At 41.7% G+C, this 19057-nt stretch overlaps 1 protein-coding gene across 1 annotated transcript in view; it reads left to right on the forward strand.

Moving 5' to 3' along the window:
- Positions 1-377: 377 nt before the first annotated feature.
- fstl5 (follistatin-like 5) overlaps positions 378-19057 on the forward strand; it is a 302534-nt gene continuing 283854 nt past the window's right edge. The window contains exon 1 of the mRNA XM_084331655.1: positions 378-515. Coding sequence (XP_084187781.1) covers positions 384-515 — 132 coding nt within the window. The 5' untranslated portion in view covers positions 378-383. The remainder of the gene's footprint in view (positions 516-19057) is intronic.

The raw sequence follows: 19057 nt of genomic DNA on the forward strand, positions 1-19057 counted from the left end.
TGTTATTAGTGATTGAAACTAATCTCTCCAGTACATCACAATTTGGTGACTTCACTTGATGAGCTTCCTAATGAATGCAAAATCATCAGTGTAATTATCTTAATACATTGACTCTTTGTCTCCCTTTATCTTGATTTCCTCATGACGCCTCCTTCCCCTTAATTGATTCTAAGGGGATCTAATCTTCCTGCTGATTGGGGGGGGGGGGGGGGGGGTTTATTGATGGCGCTAGTTTAAACCAGCGACAGATTTGTGGTTTCCTATTGTCTATACTAATTACAGCACCACTTGATGTATTGTCCTGCAGTCCACAGGTATTGAATCCGCGGTCAGGACGAGTGCTCACCGCTTCTCTTTTTTTTGTACTTGACAGGAAAAGACCAATGAGGACGCCCAGATGGTGGTCAGCGGCGATTTTACTGTTGGGGCTCGCCGCGCTCGGCACAGAGGCAAGCCCCGGCGAGGAGGAATTCGGGCCGCCACCCTATCGACCCGTCGTGAGATTCCGACACAAGGTATTGATTTCCTTCCTTATTCCATTAGTCGGATGTAATGAGGGGACTCTGCCCCTTTTGCCTATTATATAGCTAATTACAGTGGAGAGCAATTTGGCAACCCGGTTCTTACGGTTGTTGTTGTTGTTGTTTTTCTGCCCACGAAAAGACACAATGATTTATCACCTCCTCTTCTGCGCCAAGGGGCCGTCGTTCAAAGGCAACATCAAATGAATGTGCACCACAGCTGGGCTTTGAAGGGGGGGGGGGGGGGGGGGTGGATGTCTCCAAAAGTTAGCTGCCTGCCATTTAGCTGAAGGTTTGAAGTTAGAGGCTGAATTAAACGCTTATCGATTCAACAATACCAGCAGAAATTGGAAGGTTTATTCATATTTTTCTCACGGTAGCCAGAGGAACTAACGAGCTACTTCTTCTCCTCGCCACCTCTCTCTCTCGCTCTCCATCTTTCCTGTGATAGCTGCACTGAGAGCCAGACGGCGGCAGTGATTGCGGTATTATGTGTTATGGGGATTAATTAGAGCCACACAGGAATGGGTTATTTTGTCAGAAAGAGACTCGGGTGTTTTGTCAAGAGGTATTTATTTGATTCCTTTACCCCCCCCCCCCCCCCCCACACACACACCCACACACACCCATATAGTAGGCTATTCATTGTAGATCCCTCCCTGTAAATTTAAAGATAAGAAACTTCCCTGCATGTCCCCTATCACCAATCTGTCATCATTAAAAGGAAAGTGACTTTTGTGCTCAGTGACTGTTTCAATTGGCCTATTAGTCAGTGTTGTATGTGAATGAAAGCCAAAGTCAGTGGTAATCATTTTTGCACAGAGAGAGAGAGAGAGAGAGAGAGAGAGAGAGAGAGAGAGAGAGAGAGAGAGAGAGAGAGAGAGAGAGAGAGAGAGAGAGAGAGAGAGAGAGAGAGAGAGAGAGAGAGAGAGAGAGAGAGAGAGAGAGAGAGAATAAAACAGATGGTAGGGACATTTCAAATTTAGCAAGGGGGACGAGATAAGCTCAACGCTGCCACACACAAGGATCACCATGAGTGACCAAGGGAAAAGTTTGGGAAACGTTAATTCAAGGCATGCCTTATTAGTAAATACAGTAGTTGTGCAGCTATGGTAAATAAATAACCAAAATGTAGTGTAAAGTTGAAAATAGCTTGTAGATTTTTAGGTACTTTTTTTTTTTTTTACAATAAAACACTAATGATAAAGATAAGTGCTCAATCCCATTGCCAAAATCCAATCCCATTGAAATCCAATCCCATTGCCAAAATAATATTTAACATGCCTCTAGTCTAAACGACACACTATGGATGTATTACATGGCCCATAATGGCCCCAAACAGCATTGCCAACTTCAACAGAACTATGTCCTGTTGTGCGAGCTCCAGGTATTGACAATGCCGATGCTACACACCACGTGACCCCTAATGGCCACCACAACCCAACATGTAGATAGATAGGCAGTGAGAGCCTGCACATCACCAGGCTTATCAAGTGGGTACCTCTCTTCAATGGTGTTTCATGAAGTTAGGCCCATATCAAATAATAATACATTTAATTTATATAGCACACTTTAAACTCTCTAACTTGATCTCAAGGTGCTTAAATATCACCTCTGGAAGGCTTAAAACAGTTAGGTCCAGCATCCCAGAACCACCCCCTCCATGCTGGCTCTCATTGTCCATGATACCCACATGCAGAACCACCCCCTCCATGCTGGCTCTCATTGTCCATGATACCCACATGCAGAACCACCCCCTCCATGCTGGCTCTCATTGTCCATGATACCCAGATACAGAACCACCCCCCTCCATGCTGGCTCTCATTGTCCATGATACCCACATGTGGAACTTCCTTTTGTTTTCTTATCCTTGTGTCGAAAACAGAACTGATTCCTGATAACAATATCACACATGAAATAGCAACAACAGAGAATAAAATTAATACTCTTATTTTGGCCCCCAGCTAATGTTATTTCTCCTCAACCAAAACCACTGACTTCCTTTCAATGCTTCTTCTGACATCTGCTTTAGCGCCTTTCGCAAACTCTGCCCATGAATCGACAACTCTCCCAATAATGATAAAGTTGATCATGCTATGAACCCTCAGCATCCTACTTCCACTGGACAAACCCTAGCTTTCCATCCATGTTCAGTTATTGCTGCAAAATCGGCAAATCTAAGCTTATTCCTTCCATAAGCCTCCTGCACTGAATCCTCCCAGGACGCCGTCAATTCTATAAAATAAACCACCTGCTGACTCACAGACCATATCACTATGTCAGGCCTCAAGTTAGTACTAACTATATCTTGTGGAACAACACGTTTTCCTCCTAAATCGACCTGCATCTTCTAATCATTCAATCCCTTTAGGTGGCCTGACTCATGCCTGCCTAAAAACCTACCTCCTCTACATTTCTCTCCCTCACAGACAAATTGAATGGCTGCACTTTCTACCCGATTACATTCTAAATTCACCTGTACTCTTCTGCTTAAAATTCTTGCCACCAAGCTTTTCAACGCCTGGTTATCTCACTGTAGCAATGTGGGTGCTACTACCCCCTGGGTTCAGACCAACACAATCCTCTCAGAGACAGACTTGAAACCATTTGGTCTGTACACAGTACTCCCACATGCACACTGATGCAAACAGTCCGCGTGTACTGGCTAGCCGACAGCATCATCCAGTCAGACAAAATATACAAATGCACACAACTGAGAAGCACAGGGTGACAGTTACCATCTTCCTGGACTTTTACTTTTAAAACAACATAGTTCAATATTACACTTACTGTACCACTTACTGTAGACTTCTGTATATGTTTACTGTATATTCTATACTAGAATGTATATACATAACATACGAAATGTGAATCCCGGTACCGTACTTTATTATTATTATCTAATTCTCAAGGCTTATTTTATTCTTTATTCTTTATTTGTTATTCTTATTTGTGACTTTGTTCTGTCTACCTAAATGTTTACTGTGAGCGGTTTGTAGTGCCAAATTTCCCTCGGGATGATTAAAGTATTTCTATTCTATTCTATTCTTATTCAGCTCGCCACGCTCCTCTGCTCGCGCTCTGTTCCGTGGTTCATGTGCGAGTCTCCGGTCCCCGTCTCACTGTAAAACAGGAGAGACACAGACGAGCTGCACCTGTGCCAATTAACTCACCCCTGCCGCTGCTACATGCTACTCGTCCACGTAATCAATGATTACAGAAATATGTCAATTTGCATAATGTGCGTTGGCGAGTCACAATGACAACGGTTCACACTATCTGCGGGCTATTATTATTGTGGTGCTTCACTAACCGCACAGCGGCGTATGATTGAGAAGAGGAAAATTGTGCCCAGCTTTCATCCCTGAATGGATTCAGCTTGATGAGATATTGCCGAAAGGTTTAGGATTCGTATTGCATTAAGCCAGGGGTGGCCAACCAGTCAGAGACTAAGAGCCACAGAAATTACTGTGGTACCACAAAGAGCCACACCATATACCAGCGTTTCTCAACCGTTTTTTCAGTCACGGCACCCTTCATGTGTTTATACTGTAGGTCCCACCCTCTGGCCTCTGAAGTTGCTAATGTCTTTTTTATTTGGGCCTCACAGGGTTAAAAGTACCATGTGAGACCCACGGTTGCAAAAAAAATAATCACTTTAAGCCATTTAAAAAAAAAGTCTGTAAATGTTTATTTAAAATGTTTTAAGCACATGTACATAGTCAATGGGTCCTGTTGTTCAGCCTCACAATGCTATTGGATAGTAAATGTGTTTATAGGTCCCACCGTCTGGCCTCTGAAGTTGCTAATGTCTTTTTTATTTAGGCCTCACAGGGTTAACCTCTTAACCTCTTAACACTTTCAGCGCAAGCCGTTTCATCCATCCTTGTAGTCAATGGGCCACGCTTTAAAAGATAGGGATTTTCACTGTGCGTCACAATGTTTGCAGGGCTATATCTATATTCTATATTATAGCTATGGAGACAATACTATGGCTCATTTCACTATCTATCGTCCAACATGTAAAAACGAGTTAATTCTTTCATGTATACGTTCGCGTGTTATCCCGTGGTGAATATTGTATAGTTTCAGAGTGATCATGGCTAATTCCTGGAAGCTGCATTATGGAGCGCTATGTGAATTTTGCTAAAGGCGTTCACGTTTCTCGCCTGGACACGCTACTGTTTTCAAATCAAAGGTATATAATAGGTATTATGTTTCATCATGAATGCATCAAAGGGGGGGGGGTTGTTTTTTGATGCTCTGATCGCCAGTAACGGCATTCGTTTTGAATACTACATACGTTGATCGGCTGGATCGATGTGAAATCATTTTAGGATCAAGGTGGAATTGACGTCAGCTAGTCCTTACCATTGATCAGGGTTATTCCAAAGAGAATATTCCAATTGTCTGATCGCGATTTCCAGTATTGATGTCCATCGGGTCCCTGACATGAAGTGGCACAAGATATGCCTCAAGTGTGCTGAACGCGTTTCAAAGTGCTTGCATGAAGCGATTCACTTGGCTTGGTCTAAATTCTACGCCCGGATGATGTGATACACAGTCTGGAACAGGGTTTCAAAGGGTAGGCAATACTGCCACCTAGCAGGATATGGCCGGTATTGCACTCTCGTGGTCTCAGTATGGCTTTCAACTGTAACATAGAGGTCCGTGAGACTGTATAGGATATTATAATCGAATAAAAGAAAAAACTATGAAAACCCGAGATCTCCCGGGTTTTCGGGGGTTCTGGCGTTCAATCGCTGGCGAGATAACTCAAGAAATCTCGGGTCTGGCACAGAAAGTGTTAAGCCCGGAGTCCTATTTTCTAAATATATTTTCTAAAATACATACCTAAGTAAATGGAAGATTGCTCCACTTCTACAAAGGTCCATTTGCATGTTCTTGGTATCTAGGGACATCTATGGACCTCAGTGAATGTATTCCCACTGTCAGAAATATTGTGTCTATTACTAGGCTTGCTTAAATTGTGATGAAACAAAGGAGAATATGAATTATGATTTTTCTTTCCATCTTTGACAGTAAATAACACCATGCAAAAAATTACCAGACATAAGAAACTGCCACTGAGCTCATTCAGTACCTCCTTGAGATCACGTGTACAAAAAAATCTAAGGAAATGAATAAAGGGAAGATGATTAAACAGAAGGTTTTGTAGATACAGTACTGAATCCTGCCATCCGGACCCATGCAATTTGAAATATTATTATAGAATATAGAATATGAATCCTTATTATAGCCAACTTGCACACTATGGATCGTTCAATTTGGATTAAAATCTCTCAGCCACCTACAGTACTACAACCACCCAGCACCAGAGCCCTTCTCTAGCCAACCACCTACTACAACCACCCAGCACCAGATCCCTTCTCTAGCCAACCACCTACTACAACCACCCAGCACCAGAGCCCTTCACTAGCCAACCACATACTACAACCACCCAGCACCAGAGCCCTTCTCTAGTCAGCTACCTACTACAGCCACCCAGCACCAGAGCCCTCTTCTCTAGTCAGCCACCTACTAGATGCACCCAGCACCAGAGCCCTCTTCTCTAGTCAGCCACCTACTACAGCCACCCAGCACCAGAGCCCTCTTCTCTAGCCAACCACCTACTACTACAGCCACCCAGCACCAGAGCCCTTCTCTAGTCAGCCACCTACTACAGCTACCCAGCACCAGAGCCCTCTTCTCTAGTCAGCCACCTACTACAACCACCCAGCACCAGAGCCCTCTTCTCTAGTCAGCCACCTACTACAACCACCCAGCACCAGAGCCCTCTTCTCTAGTCAGCCACCTACTAGATGCACCCAGCACCAGAGCCCTTCTCTAGGCAGCGGTCCCTCACTAGTACAAAGTCAATGTAACTCAACCACAGCAGAATGGTCTCTCTCTCTCTCATCTTGCTCTCGCGCTCTCATTGGCTGGAACTCATTGCCTATCCCAGAAAGGGTCCAGATATTTTGCCTGCTTGATGTCTGTCGGGCGTTTGCGAGTCCCTTGGGTCGTATCTTGAATGACTCACACATAGCAATCGAGCGTCGATGTGCACACGCAGAGCGAACACCGTTTTGCCTCTAATCTGGACCTTTTCGGCAGTGAGTGGAAAATCAGGGCTATAATAATGTAGTCGGAACATGGCGTAAAGGGTAATTCCTTTTATTTCTTCCAGACAAGTTTTCCGTTCCTGCCTCTACATGTCTCTGCATGTAATGTAAAAACACCAAATAGAATAGCTAAATGCTCCCTAAGAGCTATGACTTTTCCACATTAGATTTCAATATTGTTTTAAATCACAAAATATAACTCCTTACTTGACTCATTATTTGATGTTGAATACAGTTTGCGTGCCAGCCATTTAACATTGGAAACCCCGTTGAATGCCAGCACCCACTTCAATGATAGCGTTGTGAATGCATATTCTCTCTCCTAAATTATGGCTGTGTCTAATCTGCCTGTCGTTTATCAATGACTTGTTTGCAGTCAACATTGTTGAAACGGATTTTTTTTTATCGGTTCATTTTCGTTTGATAGCATTTTGAAAAGCCCTCGTTTTCAAGGGAAATATATAGATTCCATGATAAACGGCATTTACTGGAATATTCGAGCATACACAAAAAACGTTGTAATTTTTCGGCCTATTTATGAATCGTTTTCAAATAAACGCTAGATTATCGATAGTATATGTGTACTTATGCACGCTATAGAGGCGGGCTGAAAATCGATTCTCTCATTTCCTCATCAGGAATCACCGCGCACACACACACACACACGCATAGGGCAAAAGTTTATATCTTATATCAAAAGCTTATAAAAAGCGTCCGTGGCATCCAATGTGTTGATTTCAGGGCAGTACATCAGTATTCTTGTAGTAAAAAATTTAAATATATAATAAACCAAATTATGTTACAGAAACAGCAAACCTCAGCAATAAATTAAGAGAAAAAGAGATGCCCCAACAACTCAGGGGTTCATGCTATGCTGTACTTTTTTGTGGGCATTTGGTTTTGAATTAACAATAGCTATTTTGTCAAATGCAAAAAGAGAGCGGAAGCGATTGAGTCGGAGAGAACGAGGGAAGATGGAAATATTCTCTCTGTTTTTAATATAAACTCTGTTTGCCTCCGTTCATGTCTTCTCAATCTCTCATCAAATATGAATTAAGATCTAGCAATTGCATACCCTATTTCTTGCCTAAAATGTTGTCGGAAACATATTAGAGTGAACCGTTTAGGTGATTGGATCAGCGTTTCCGTTAGCCGGTAATTACCGGTATTTGTCCGGCAAAATCTCTTGAAGTCCGACATATTTAATTTCTCCGGTCTTAATGTCCGGTGAAAATAATTCCCTGAGTCTAAGCACAATTTGATTATTTGAATTGTATTAAAATAGGCTAAAATTAAATAGCCTATGCGATGAACGAAACGATCATTACATTTGTTTCCTCGTTGCTTCTAATAATGACAACGACGTTGTCAGCGAGAGCTTTAAAAACGTAGGTCTCGGTTCGCTTCAGCGGACCAAACGCGAACCAAATATAGGAAGTGATTATTATTACCACTGCTCGCAGCACTCACTGCAAAACAAGCACACTGCATCTAATCTCTCTATCTATCTATCTATCTATCTCTCTATCTATCTATCTATCTCTCTATCTATCTATCTATCTATCTATCTATCTATGTCTGTGCATCTTGGGAAGAAGGAAGAAAAAACGCGGCTTATTATTATTACCGAGGCGCGCGGCTTATTATATTATTAATAAAACAGCTACTTGTGGGCACTCATAAAAACACCGTGGTCTACAAGTTGTTTAGCGAGAGGATGGTGGTAATAATGTGCTTCAATAGAACAATGGATCAATGCCATGTCAAAACTCGGCTCCGCTGATCTGGGCTCCGCAGTACACACACAGACACACACACACGCGCGCGCGCACACACAGGATCGCAGCCACACACACATTTCCACTGTCCAATAGACAAGCGCCCTTTTCGACCGCGTGACATTGAGGTGGAGAGAGTAGTCACGCAAACCACGATAATGTTGCCGTGTCTCTGCTTTCTCAGTTCTTCGCTTGATATAATTAATACAAATGTCCAATATAACGGAATTCGTTAGCTCATAAAAATGTGATTATAACAGACTGCTGTTTATTGTCGGACCGACTGCCACATACGCGGTCTATTTTATTTCAAGTCAGCAGCAGCACGGAGACGGAGTATCGAGGGACTTATTTTATTTGGAATATATTAATGACTGTATACGCAAAAGTAGCCTAGTTTTAAGTAATAATATTATAAATCTACATGCCTTGAGGATGACATTCTTTATATAGCCTGCCTATCTCAATTGTTTTAAAGCTCAATAAACTATGACCGGAATTAATCTCATTTGTCCGGTAGTTGAAATCTTGCAGGTCACGGAGACCGGCAACAATTTTTTCTAACGGAAACCCTGGATTGGATTCTCTCAGTCCCAATGTTATGCTCATTCTCCGGACACGGTTGGGCGTGTAGTGAGAAAGCAATGTGTGGACATTGGAAATCACTTTACCTATATACAACACTGCATGATGCAATGTTGTTGTAACTAAGAGATTCGCTGAAAAAAAACTGTGCATAGATCTAGCCAACTTCTTTTAATATGAGTTTCAAAGCCTTTACGTGTTGATAAAGACGAGTGCCAAAATGGCAAATAGCAAACTTTAGATACTTAACCTACAAACATGAAACTGTTCTGACAGCACAATATTGATGTAATGAGATTTGTCGAAAAAAAGTAATTGTTTTATGTAATAATTGTTGTTGTGCATAGATCACTAGATACATTTCCTAATATGAGTTCAACTAAACATTTCCACAATACGAGGTTTACTGTAAAGTGTTGCCACAGACCTTGTCATGATGAACATTGGACAACATTTTGTGACAACCTCCATCGACAAATCGACGGTCTGCAGTATCGAACTGCAGTACGGATAGCAGGATAGTACTACCTGCCCCAGAGCAGTGCCTAAATTACCACTGGTAGGTGCTGTTCTGTACAGGTCAGTTGGAAAAGGCAAAACAAAGTGGGAGCACGGATGCCAGCACGGGACGGCAAGGTGGTGGAAATTAGTGGCCATTAGAGAACCCATTACGCTTGGGTTATTCCTGCAATTTAACATTTACATTTTGTCATTTAGCTGATGCTTTTATCCAAAGCGACTTACAAGTTTTGTACAACAAGACAGCAGGAAGGGTACAACTCTATCAGCTGAGTAACAATGTTCATCAGTGTGTTGAGTGCTATAGTGTGGGTTAGTATATTAGGACAAGTGCATGACAGTAAGGTTAGTAGGGTTAGAGTTTTTTATTTTTATTTTTATTTTAATCTTTTTTTTCATGAATGAATATGCCTTAATTTGAGAAGGTTTAGTTCCTCCAGTGGCGGTCAAGACATCAAGGACCACAGTGTAAATAAGAGACTTTATTGTGCTATCCTAGACAGTTTTAAGCTGTGGTGTAATCATCTGATTGCCTGATTAATTGTCAGATAAACTAAACTAACCTAAAGCTAAAGTCACCACACTGCTATTTCACATCCAAAATGCTAGATGGCAGATCACCCTTCTGTGGTATAGAATATTACTTCTAGCATGTGCAGAGGAAGAAGAAGATGAAATCCTCCTGCAGTGAAGTCACCAGAAGCTCAACGTGTCCTATTCTTCGATTCCTTATCACAGGTCGGTAAACATGCCTTAAATTGGGTGTACATGCTAGATTTTAAGAGTTGAACATGTGGTTCATTAGATCGGTCAAAGAAACGATTTGTTAGAGAACCTTATGTACTGTAAATAGAGATGGGCTGTATGCCAACTTGCTAATGCTAACAAACTTGTGTAGTGTGAGTTGTGGGGTCAGATGGGGAAAAATAAGAAAGATCCATGTGAAAATCTGTACTCTCAGTTTAGAAATCAGTACTCTCAGTTTAGAAACCGTGCCCTTGGATCTATAATAAACCATGTCCTCAGATTATGAATCCATACCCATGGATTTGTGAACCGTGCCCTTGGATCATGAAGCCATGCCCATGCAAATCCGAAGGCACAGTTTACAAAATCCGTGGGCACAGATTTCTAAACCGTGAGTACACATTCTGTACAGTTTCTATATTTGTAAGTGAATTATTTTCTATCTGAAAATTGTATTTCACACTAATCATATGTATTTTGTCACGTCAGACACAATCATCAGAAGCAGATGGGAATGCAGTGCAGGAGCCGAAGGCCAGAGGAGTCATGGAATTCTTGCTCACGCAGCTCAGCGGTCTGTCCCGGACCATGCTGCAGTCCTCAGTGACTGTGGCCGAGGTCCATGACTGCCTGTCCTCCACTCAAGGTATAGGCCAATGCTCAGTGTTGACAGAGTCACCTGGGGAGCAACAATAATGGGTTCATGACGACAAGGTCCTTCTTTAGCCTTTAATCGGCGTGGTTTATTTCACATTGTATATGCACCATGAGACCTTCTCTCTCTGTGAGAGGTAGATGAGGAAGAGATCGAGGGGGAGGGAACAATCCCTTATATACCCTCTTACCTGACGTCAGCTACAATAGCTACGTCTCCTTGCGCCTACAGCGCCCTCTTGTGGAAACAGTTAAGCAATTACATACTATCATATTAACACATAAACTCAACACTCAGGTACAAATACCAAAGAGATTGTATTACTCATGAAGTAATGAGTCACGGATTGGATAATTTTTCAGATCAGATTTTTTTTTTTAAATCTATCAAATTAGCTGAAAGCATAAGGAACACACACACACACACTTATTTATTATCAATTAGGCCATTTGTTAATTACAGGGAGCTTTCATAAGGGGGCATGTCTGAAGAACTCAGGTGTAATGAAGGAGTTGTGGGCAGTCTGGTAACTGCGGAGGGAGGTGCAATGAACCTGGTGCATCCCTCTGTGTAGACCTAGTAGTGTAGCCTATAGTGGACGTGTTGGACAATTCTGCTTTGTGTCTGTTCACATTTGGAAATTAATATGAAAGGAAATATTACCGCCATAACTCGATGTTATGCATATTTTGCAATTATTCCGCAGTTCACAAGCGTTAGTGATCTGTTCTGCATGTTTTTCCATTGGGTTTATCTCTTTTTCTGGAGGGGAAACCCTTGCGAGCATGGGGGGAGAACATGCAAACTCCACACAGAAAGGCCACGGGAGATACCCCACCTGGGTACTTGGCAACCCGGGCGGGCAACCTGGTCCCCAAGCGGGAATCGAACGCAGGACCTGCTGTGTGGCGACAGTGTTAACCACCACACCACTGTGCCGCAGTAATCACTGGTATCGGTATAATATTATATCATATTATCTGCATATTATGTATAAAGTCCTACTCAGTAAATTACCACTTTATATCTCATTTATGCTGCTCTGGAACACTGAGCTTAACATGCTCCAGTGATTGTCTAGTTCTTCAGGTACGCCATACTAGAACTAATCTTGGAAGGATTGTTTTTTGTATTGACGCAGTATAATCATGGAATCGCTTACAATGTGACCTAAAACTGAGTAGCCTACTCTTGTCTCTTTTGGACGTTTTAAATGCTTAATCAATAACCGTCCTACAGTACGTCCACTTGTAATTGCTTTCTTTCTTGATTCATTGGATATTTTAAATGGATTGGATGTGTTTTGTAACCTCAAATACATTGTACAGTCTGCACCATTGAAAATGAGGGTCTCCCTCAACTAGGGCTGTCAAAGTAACGTTAGCCTATTCCTTAAAAAAAACAAAAAAACACACATAGGTTCATACCATTTGAATATTTATTGATATTATGCATTATGTCAACAAAATAAATTACCTTTAAGATGAACATACCTACACCTGCATACATAATAAATGTATTCTCTCTCTTGAGAGATTGAGAATGTGCTGTCTCTCAGAGCGAGATCAAATTAATGAAGGTTTACGGTATATAGAACAGACATTCATACACAGGAACACGCCTCTGAGCAAGGTGTGATAAAAATGGAACAATATCTTTTCCTTGACATGAAACGGGAAATAGTAATCAAACCATCCGGGACCTGCATGCAGAGGTCGCACTACACTTTCTAATTTTCCATCATGGTGAAGGACAGGGTCATAAAAATCCGGTCGCTATTAATTATTACCTGTCATATTAATCTTAATTTTTTAATGAGATATAGCCTATTTAATAGCATTTAATTTTCAAAACCAAACGACCACATTTTATCCAGAATAACGCTAATATAGACAGAAGAACAAACTTGGATTCATTAGCCATTTCTTTTTAATTACATGAACACATGGTTAGGCTGCGGCTGTACATTGATCTGTCACTGAACAGATAGAAATTTGATGGAAGGTATTACTGTCCGTTTTTTTATTAGAAACTAATGTAATCATGCCTTTGCAGAAACAGCAGCTTTGCGGATGGTAACGTATCCGTCACTTCCAAGATTTCACCCTCAAAACAGACACAAATCTGGCAGAGACGGACACAGCGTCAACCCTGTCCACCAAACCGATGCTCCTTATTGAAAATGTATTAAAACCAGATGCAGACAGACACAACGGATCAATGCAATGTGAGCTGCATGGGAAGTATGAGTAAAATAATCGGTCACAGGCAGGTGACTTCAATAACATTGAATGGTGATCCATTTTGTGAATAAATTCGTTCTCTAATGTAACAATATCTCTGTTGGCAGATGGACTCCTTTGGACGATCTCATGTTAATACTGTTACCGTATCAGTAAATTACCACTTTATATCTCATCTATGCTGCTCTGGAACACTGAGCTTAACATGAGTAGCCTACTCTTGTCTCTTTTGGACGTTTTAGATGCTTAATCAATAACCGTCCTACGTCCACTTGTAATTGCTTTCTTTCTTGATTCATTGGATGCTTTAAATGGAGTGTATGTGTTTTGTAACCTCAAATGCATTGTACACTCTGCACCATTGAAAATGGTACTCACTGGACCGTATCAGGGAGTCATGGGGTAAGGATATGGGATTTGAAATCCCTGAGGATTCTTGGCAATTGGCAATTAAAAGAATACATTCATCATCTGTCTGCATCAGACATGGATTACTCCAATTCAAGGTATTTCATAGACTACACCTCTCTAAGAGCAGACTTGCCGAGATCTACCCGGATGTGGATCCGACCTGCCCCAGGTGCCATCAGGCTCCAGCCACTCTCTGCCATATGTTCTGGTCATGCCCATCACTATCCCGATTCTGGCTTTCTCTTTTTAAAACCTTTTCCTTCATGTGTGACAGGGAGATCAGCCCTAACCACTTGGTTGCAGTTTTTGGAGTGCTCCCTGGCGAAATTAGGGTATCTGTCGCTCAATCAGATGCTGTGGCCTTCTCCCCTTTGTTGGCTAGACGCCTTATCTTGCTTAACTGGTAGTCAGCCATTCCTCCATCACATCGACGCTGAGTCGAAGATGTGATGGCACACCTAAAACTTGAGAGACTTAAATACTCCACCAGGGGCTCTACCCAGAAATTCTTCCAAGTTTGGCAGCCAATTTTGGATTATTTTAATCAATTTTCGGCTGAGGATGCTTAGGCATAAGACAGTGATTTATTAGATAGGCCATTTCTATATGGCAAGTGACAACCTGTATAAGAACAATGCAATTTTCTTTTATTATTATTATTATTATTATTTTAATTTTTCTCTTTTTGTCTACTTTATTTTTCATTTATTTTAGGTATTGTGCGGTTATATGTAGTCATGTATTGTATGTATGTTTGTACGTATGTATATAATGTTGTTGAACCTTTAAAAAAACAATAAAAACAATTTAAATAATAATAATGTTAATACTGTTAAAAGAACACGCCAACATTTTGGGAAATTAGCTTATTGTCTTCTCCAGAGAGAGACAAGAAGATAGATACCAGTTTAACACAATAAATGGAAGTAGACAGTGCCAGTTAGCTTTCGGAAGAGGTGTTAGTTGGACAATGCCTAGGCTAACCGGCACTGTCCGCTTCAATTCATTGTGCTAAGCTAGGCTAACATGCAGCCAGATAGCTTTCTACTGAGAGGAAACTGGTATCTATCTTCTTAGATAAGCTAAGCTTATTTCCCAAAATGTTGGCGTGTTCCTTTAACGCTACATGTAGCTCGTCCTGTGTGCTTCATACTTGTTGCCTCGTTGAAAGATCGCTTTGTTTGTTGTTTTTTTAACTGGTACTGCTGCCTCAACGTTTCCATGTGTCCCTCTTCATTGTTAACGTTAGTCGTGGGGGAATTTCATATAAAGGAACGTCTGTTTACTGTAGTCTACCGCAACCATTTAATTATATAAAACTGGACCGCAAAACAAGGCTTTGTGATTGTTGTTGAACTAGTGAATGTGTGTCTTGCGTGTCACCAGAAGGTGATTTCACTGCCAGAGCATGCTCTCTCCCTCTCTCGTACCAGGACAGGTCAGTAGTCTACTATGCATTCACTCACCACAGTCAATGTAAGATTTCTATTTATATCGTTTCCTCACTTACTCTGTGAGGCGGGGCATGCTCTGCCGGATGCGACCCGCTTTTGGGACAGTGGCAGGTGGGGAGGTTGATTGGGGCGGTACACCTGTCAAACGGTACCGCGGTGTTCCAGGCGAGCTCAGGGAGGATAGAAGCCTCCCGTGGAGCAGAAGGGCAAACGCTCGCTTGGTCTTGATTTTCAGTATGAATCTGTCAAAGATGGAAAATATTCAGTTAACGTGACCCCTGCCTGCTTAATTTCTCTATTCATTATTCAATATCTAGAAGTTTTATCCTGAGGGATGATTTACAATAAAGTGATATTCAAAACACGGAAAAGTAGGCCTAACTTACATTCTTGATGCTAGAACTCCTGAAATGCTAGCTGTATAATGTAATGTACAGTCTCACATATATAGCCAGTCAGCCACTGTATGCCTCTACTGCGCTATAAAGCTATTTTGGTCATTGCGGGTGTCCATACATGTTGCGCATGTGCAATAAAGTTCTCTCCCTGCCCCGCCAAGTACGTGTGTGGACGTGTGTCTTTGCTCCTGCAGTCCAACTCGACAAAAGTACATTAACATACCTAATAAGTATAGCTAGACATCTGTGCAACACTAGCATTAGCATAACAAAGAAGGCAGGCCAGCTGTAGTTTAAATAGCTTGCATACAACTTTGTCTCAAGGTTCCACAAGTTCTAGTGACCAAAATTGGAAGGGATTTTTTGTTGCAAATCACTCTCTTCACGCTCTTGGGAGCTTGTGCAAAATCACCCATAGTTTCCACGTCGCAAATCCGCCCCTCGATTCATTTCGCCATGGGGGGGCATAATCCCACGAGACAATGCATTGGGAACTTGTTTCGCATGATGAGACATACCCCGGTGAATATTATTGTGCGGATCGGAATACGTGTGCGCGAGTGGGAGGTTGCGCAAAATCACCCATATGTTTCCACGTCGCAAATCCGCCCCTCAATTAATTTTGCCGCGAGGGGACATAATCCCATGGGACAATGCATTGGGAACTTGTTTTGCATGATGACATACCCCTGTGAATATTATTGCGCGGATCGGAATACGGGCGCGCGTGTGGGAGCTTGCGCAAAATCACACCAGATTACAATACACTGGTGAACAGCATGCAATACAACATGGGGGTAGATTTCTATCAAAAATAAACAAACGCAAAAGTAGAATCCACAATTGTAAAAACGATCCACATACACACACCTCTCAATTTGCGTTTCGGAAATCATAAGGACACCCTTGATCTGCTTAGATTTACGTACGGAATTCTAAGGACACGCTTGATCTGCTTGGATTTACGTACGGAATTCTAAGGACACGCTTGATCTGCTTGGAGTTACGTACGGAATTCTAAGGACACGCTTGATCTATTTGGAGTTACGTACGGAATTTAGAGACAAATATTTAGCTGTTTTTCCTCGTGTGGATTTGTGTCGTGAAGCTTCTTCTTCTTCGGCGCTACAGAACACGGCCCGATGTGTGTTCGGCTCATGAGCGCTACAAGTGGCCAAAATTGCACATTATCTTTAGCCCTAAGCATCAACATTCCATTATGAAAATTTATGCTCAAAGTAAATATATATAGTACCATTTTGAAGATAACAATTAGGGCTTTCAAATGATATAAAATATCTGTATGATTATCATTATTATTATTATTATTCATATATTTCATATTTGATACAGAAATTATTACAGTCCGGCCACCACATTTTAACAAACAACTGCATTTTCAACCACTTTACTGACAAGCTAGCAGGAAACTTAGAGGATATGGGATATAGAATATAGAATATAGAACAGCTGACAGATTAGAAATAGCATCTATTGTTCAAAGGTTATGATAATTATAGTGATAGTAATAAAACGGGTTTATGATGAATATCTGACGCTGGCCACTACAGACTGGTAGAATGACTGCAGCAGTCTATTGCAAACATTGAAGGACATGAGTCCTCAGGAAGAACAGCGTGCTCTGTCCCTTCCTGTAGAGGGCCTCTGTGTTGTCCGACCAGTCCAGTTTATTGTTCAGGTGTACCCCAAGGAACTTATATGACTCCACCACCTCCACCTCCTCCCCTCGGATGGTGATGGGAATCGGGGGGGGGGGGGGGGGGGGGGGGGGGGGCTCTTCTTGGGGTGGTTGCTGTCACTCCACCCACAAAGCTCTCCACCATATATCCCATACCCTCTAAGTTTCCTGCTAGCTTGTCAGTAAAGTGGTTGAAAATGCAGTTGTCTGTTGAAATGTGGTGGCCGGACAAGATTTTTGTAATAATTTCTGTATCAAATATGAAAGATATGAATAATAATAATCATGATAATCATACAGATATTTTATATCATTTGAAAGCCCTAGTTGTTATCTTCAAAATGGTACTATATATATTTACTTTGAGCATACATTTTCATAATGGAATGTTGATGATAAAGATTTTGGCCACTTGTAGCGCTCATGAGCCGAACAAACATTGGGCCGTGTTCGGTAGCGCCGAAGAAGAAGAAGCTTCACACACGAATCCACACGAGGAAAAACAGCGAAATATTTGTCTAAAAATTCCATACGTAACTCCAAGCAGATCAAGCGTGTCCTTAGAATTCCGTACGTAACTCTAAGCAGATCAAGCGTGTTTTTAGAATTCCGTACGTAAATCTAAGCAGATCAAGCGTGTTTTTAGAATTCCGTACGTAAATCTAAGCAGCTCAAGCGTGTCCTTATGATTTACAAAACACAAATTGAGAGGTGTGTGTGTGTAGATCGTTTTTACGATTGTGGATTCTACTTTTGCGTTTGTTTATTTTTGATAGAAATCTACCCCCATAATGCAATGCCAGTCTTCCCACTATCAAAGACACCAGATGTTGTCAGTGGCAACATGGCAGTGCCAGGGCAAAGTTGAATACAATATCTAAATAATAAATAAGATTGCATGGACTGAATCACTGCATTGCATGCTTGGACTGAAACACTGTCTTTAAGGTTCAGTTGCTTGATTTCCTCATGGAAATACTTTTTAAACCATTCAAGAAGGGCTTGGAGTTGTTATAGACATCTTCACTGTGTTCACATTCAGTTCATTTTCCTCCAATTCATTAAGCTCTGGAAATCCGGCCCATTTCTACTCCAGCCCTTGAGTTTCCGCATAAACGCTTGTATTTTATCATTGAGCGACAGGATGGTTGTGTTTTCACCTTGTAGTGACAGATTAAGTCCATTCATTTTAGCAAATATGCAAGACAAATATGCTAGCCCTGTTACCCAGTCGGGATCGGAGAGCTGGGCAGCGAGCTGGGACACATTCTCCGTCAGAAACAAGCGCGCCTCATCCCGCAGCTCAAACAGGTGTCGCGCGTGACGTGCATTATGGCAAAAGGAAATCCATAGGCTGAATATGATATATTATCAGCATTTTAGGTCTATTATTTTACATTACAAAAGGATTTCTTTTACCAGTTTAATGACAGTGGCACAAGCTCCACTGCACAAGACCCGCGACAATATCAGAATGTTTAATAAAAATTCCTGCGGAACTGGTCATCCTCAGTCAAGAGAGCACTTGCAAATATGCAGCGCATATGCAGCACTGTCAAACGGTGCACATGTGCATCTCGTGCCACTGTCGGCCGTTTCGGGAACAAAACGAGATTGTAGTGTGGAAGCTGGCCAGCGGGGGGAGTGCGGAGGGGGGCTATCGCTCTCAGGGACGGAACGGAACGGAGCAACTGTTCCTAATGAGAAAACGCCCTGAGGCTCAGCTTTAAGAAAATAACTTGTTGTGATTGTTGCATAGTATAGTTAGTAACAGCAAGTATAGCATAGGGACATAGAAGTAAAACTGCACATTGTATAGGAGTGTACACAGGATCCAGTGATTTATTAACATGTCTATTTATCATGTCTATTCTAGTTATCTTATTATTATTACTACTATTACTATTGTTTTATTGCACAAT

The sequence above is a fragment of the Notolepis coatsorum genome, assembly GCF_963971535.1.
Source record: "Notolepis coatsorum genome assembly, chromosome: 16".
NCBI lineage: Eukaryota > Metazoa > Chordata > Actinopteri > Aulopiformes > Paralepididae > Notolepis > Notolepis coatsorum.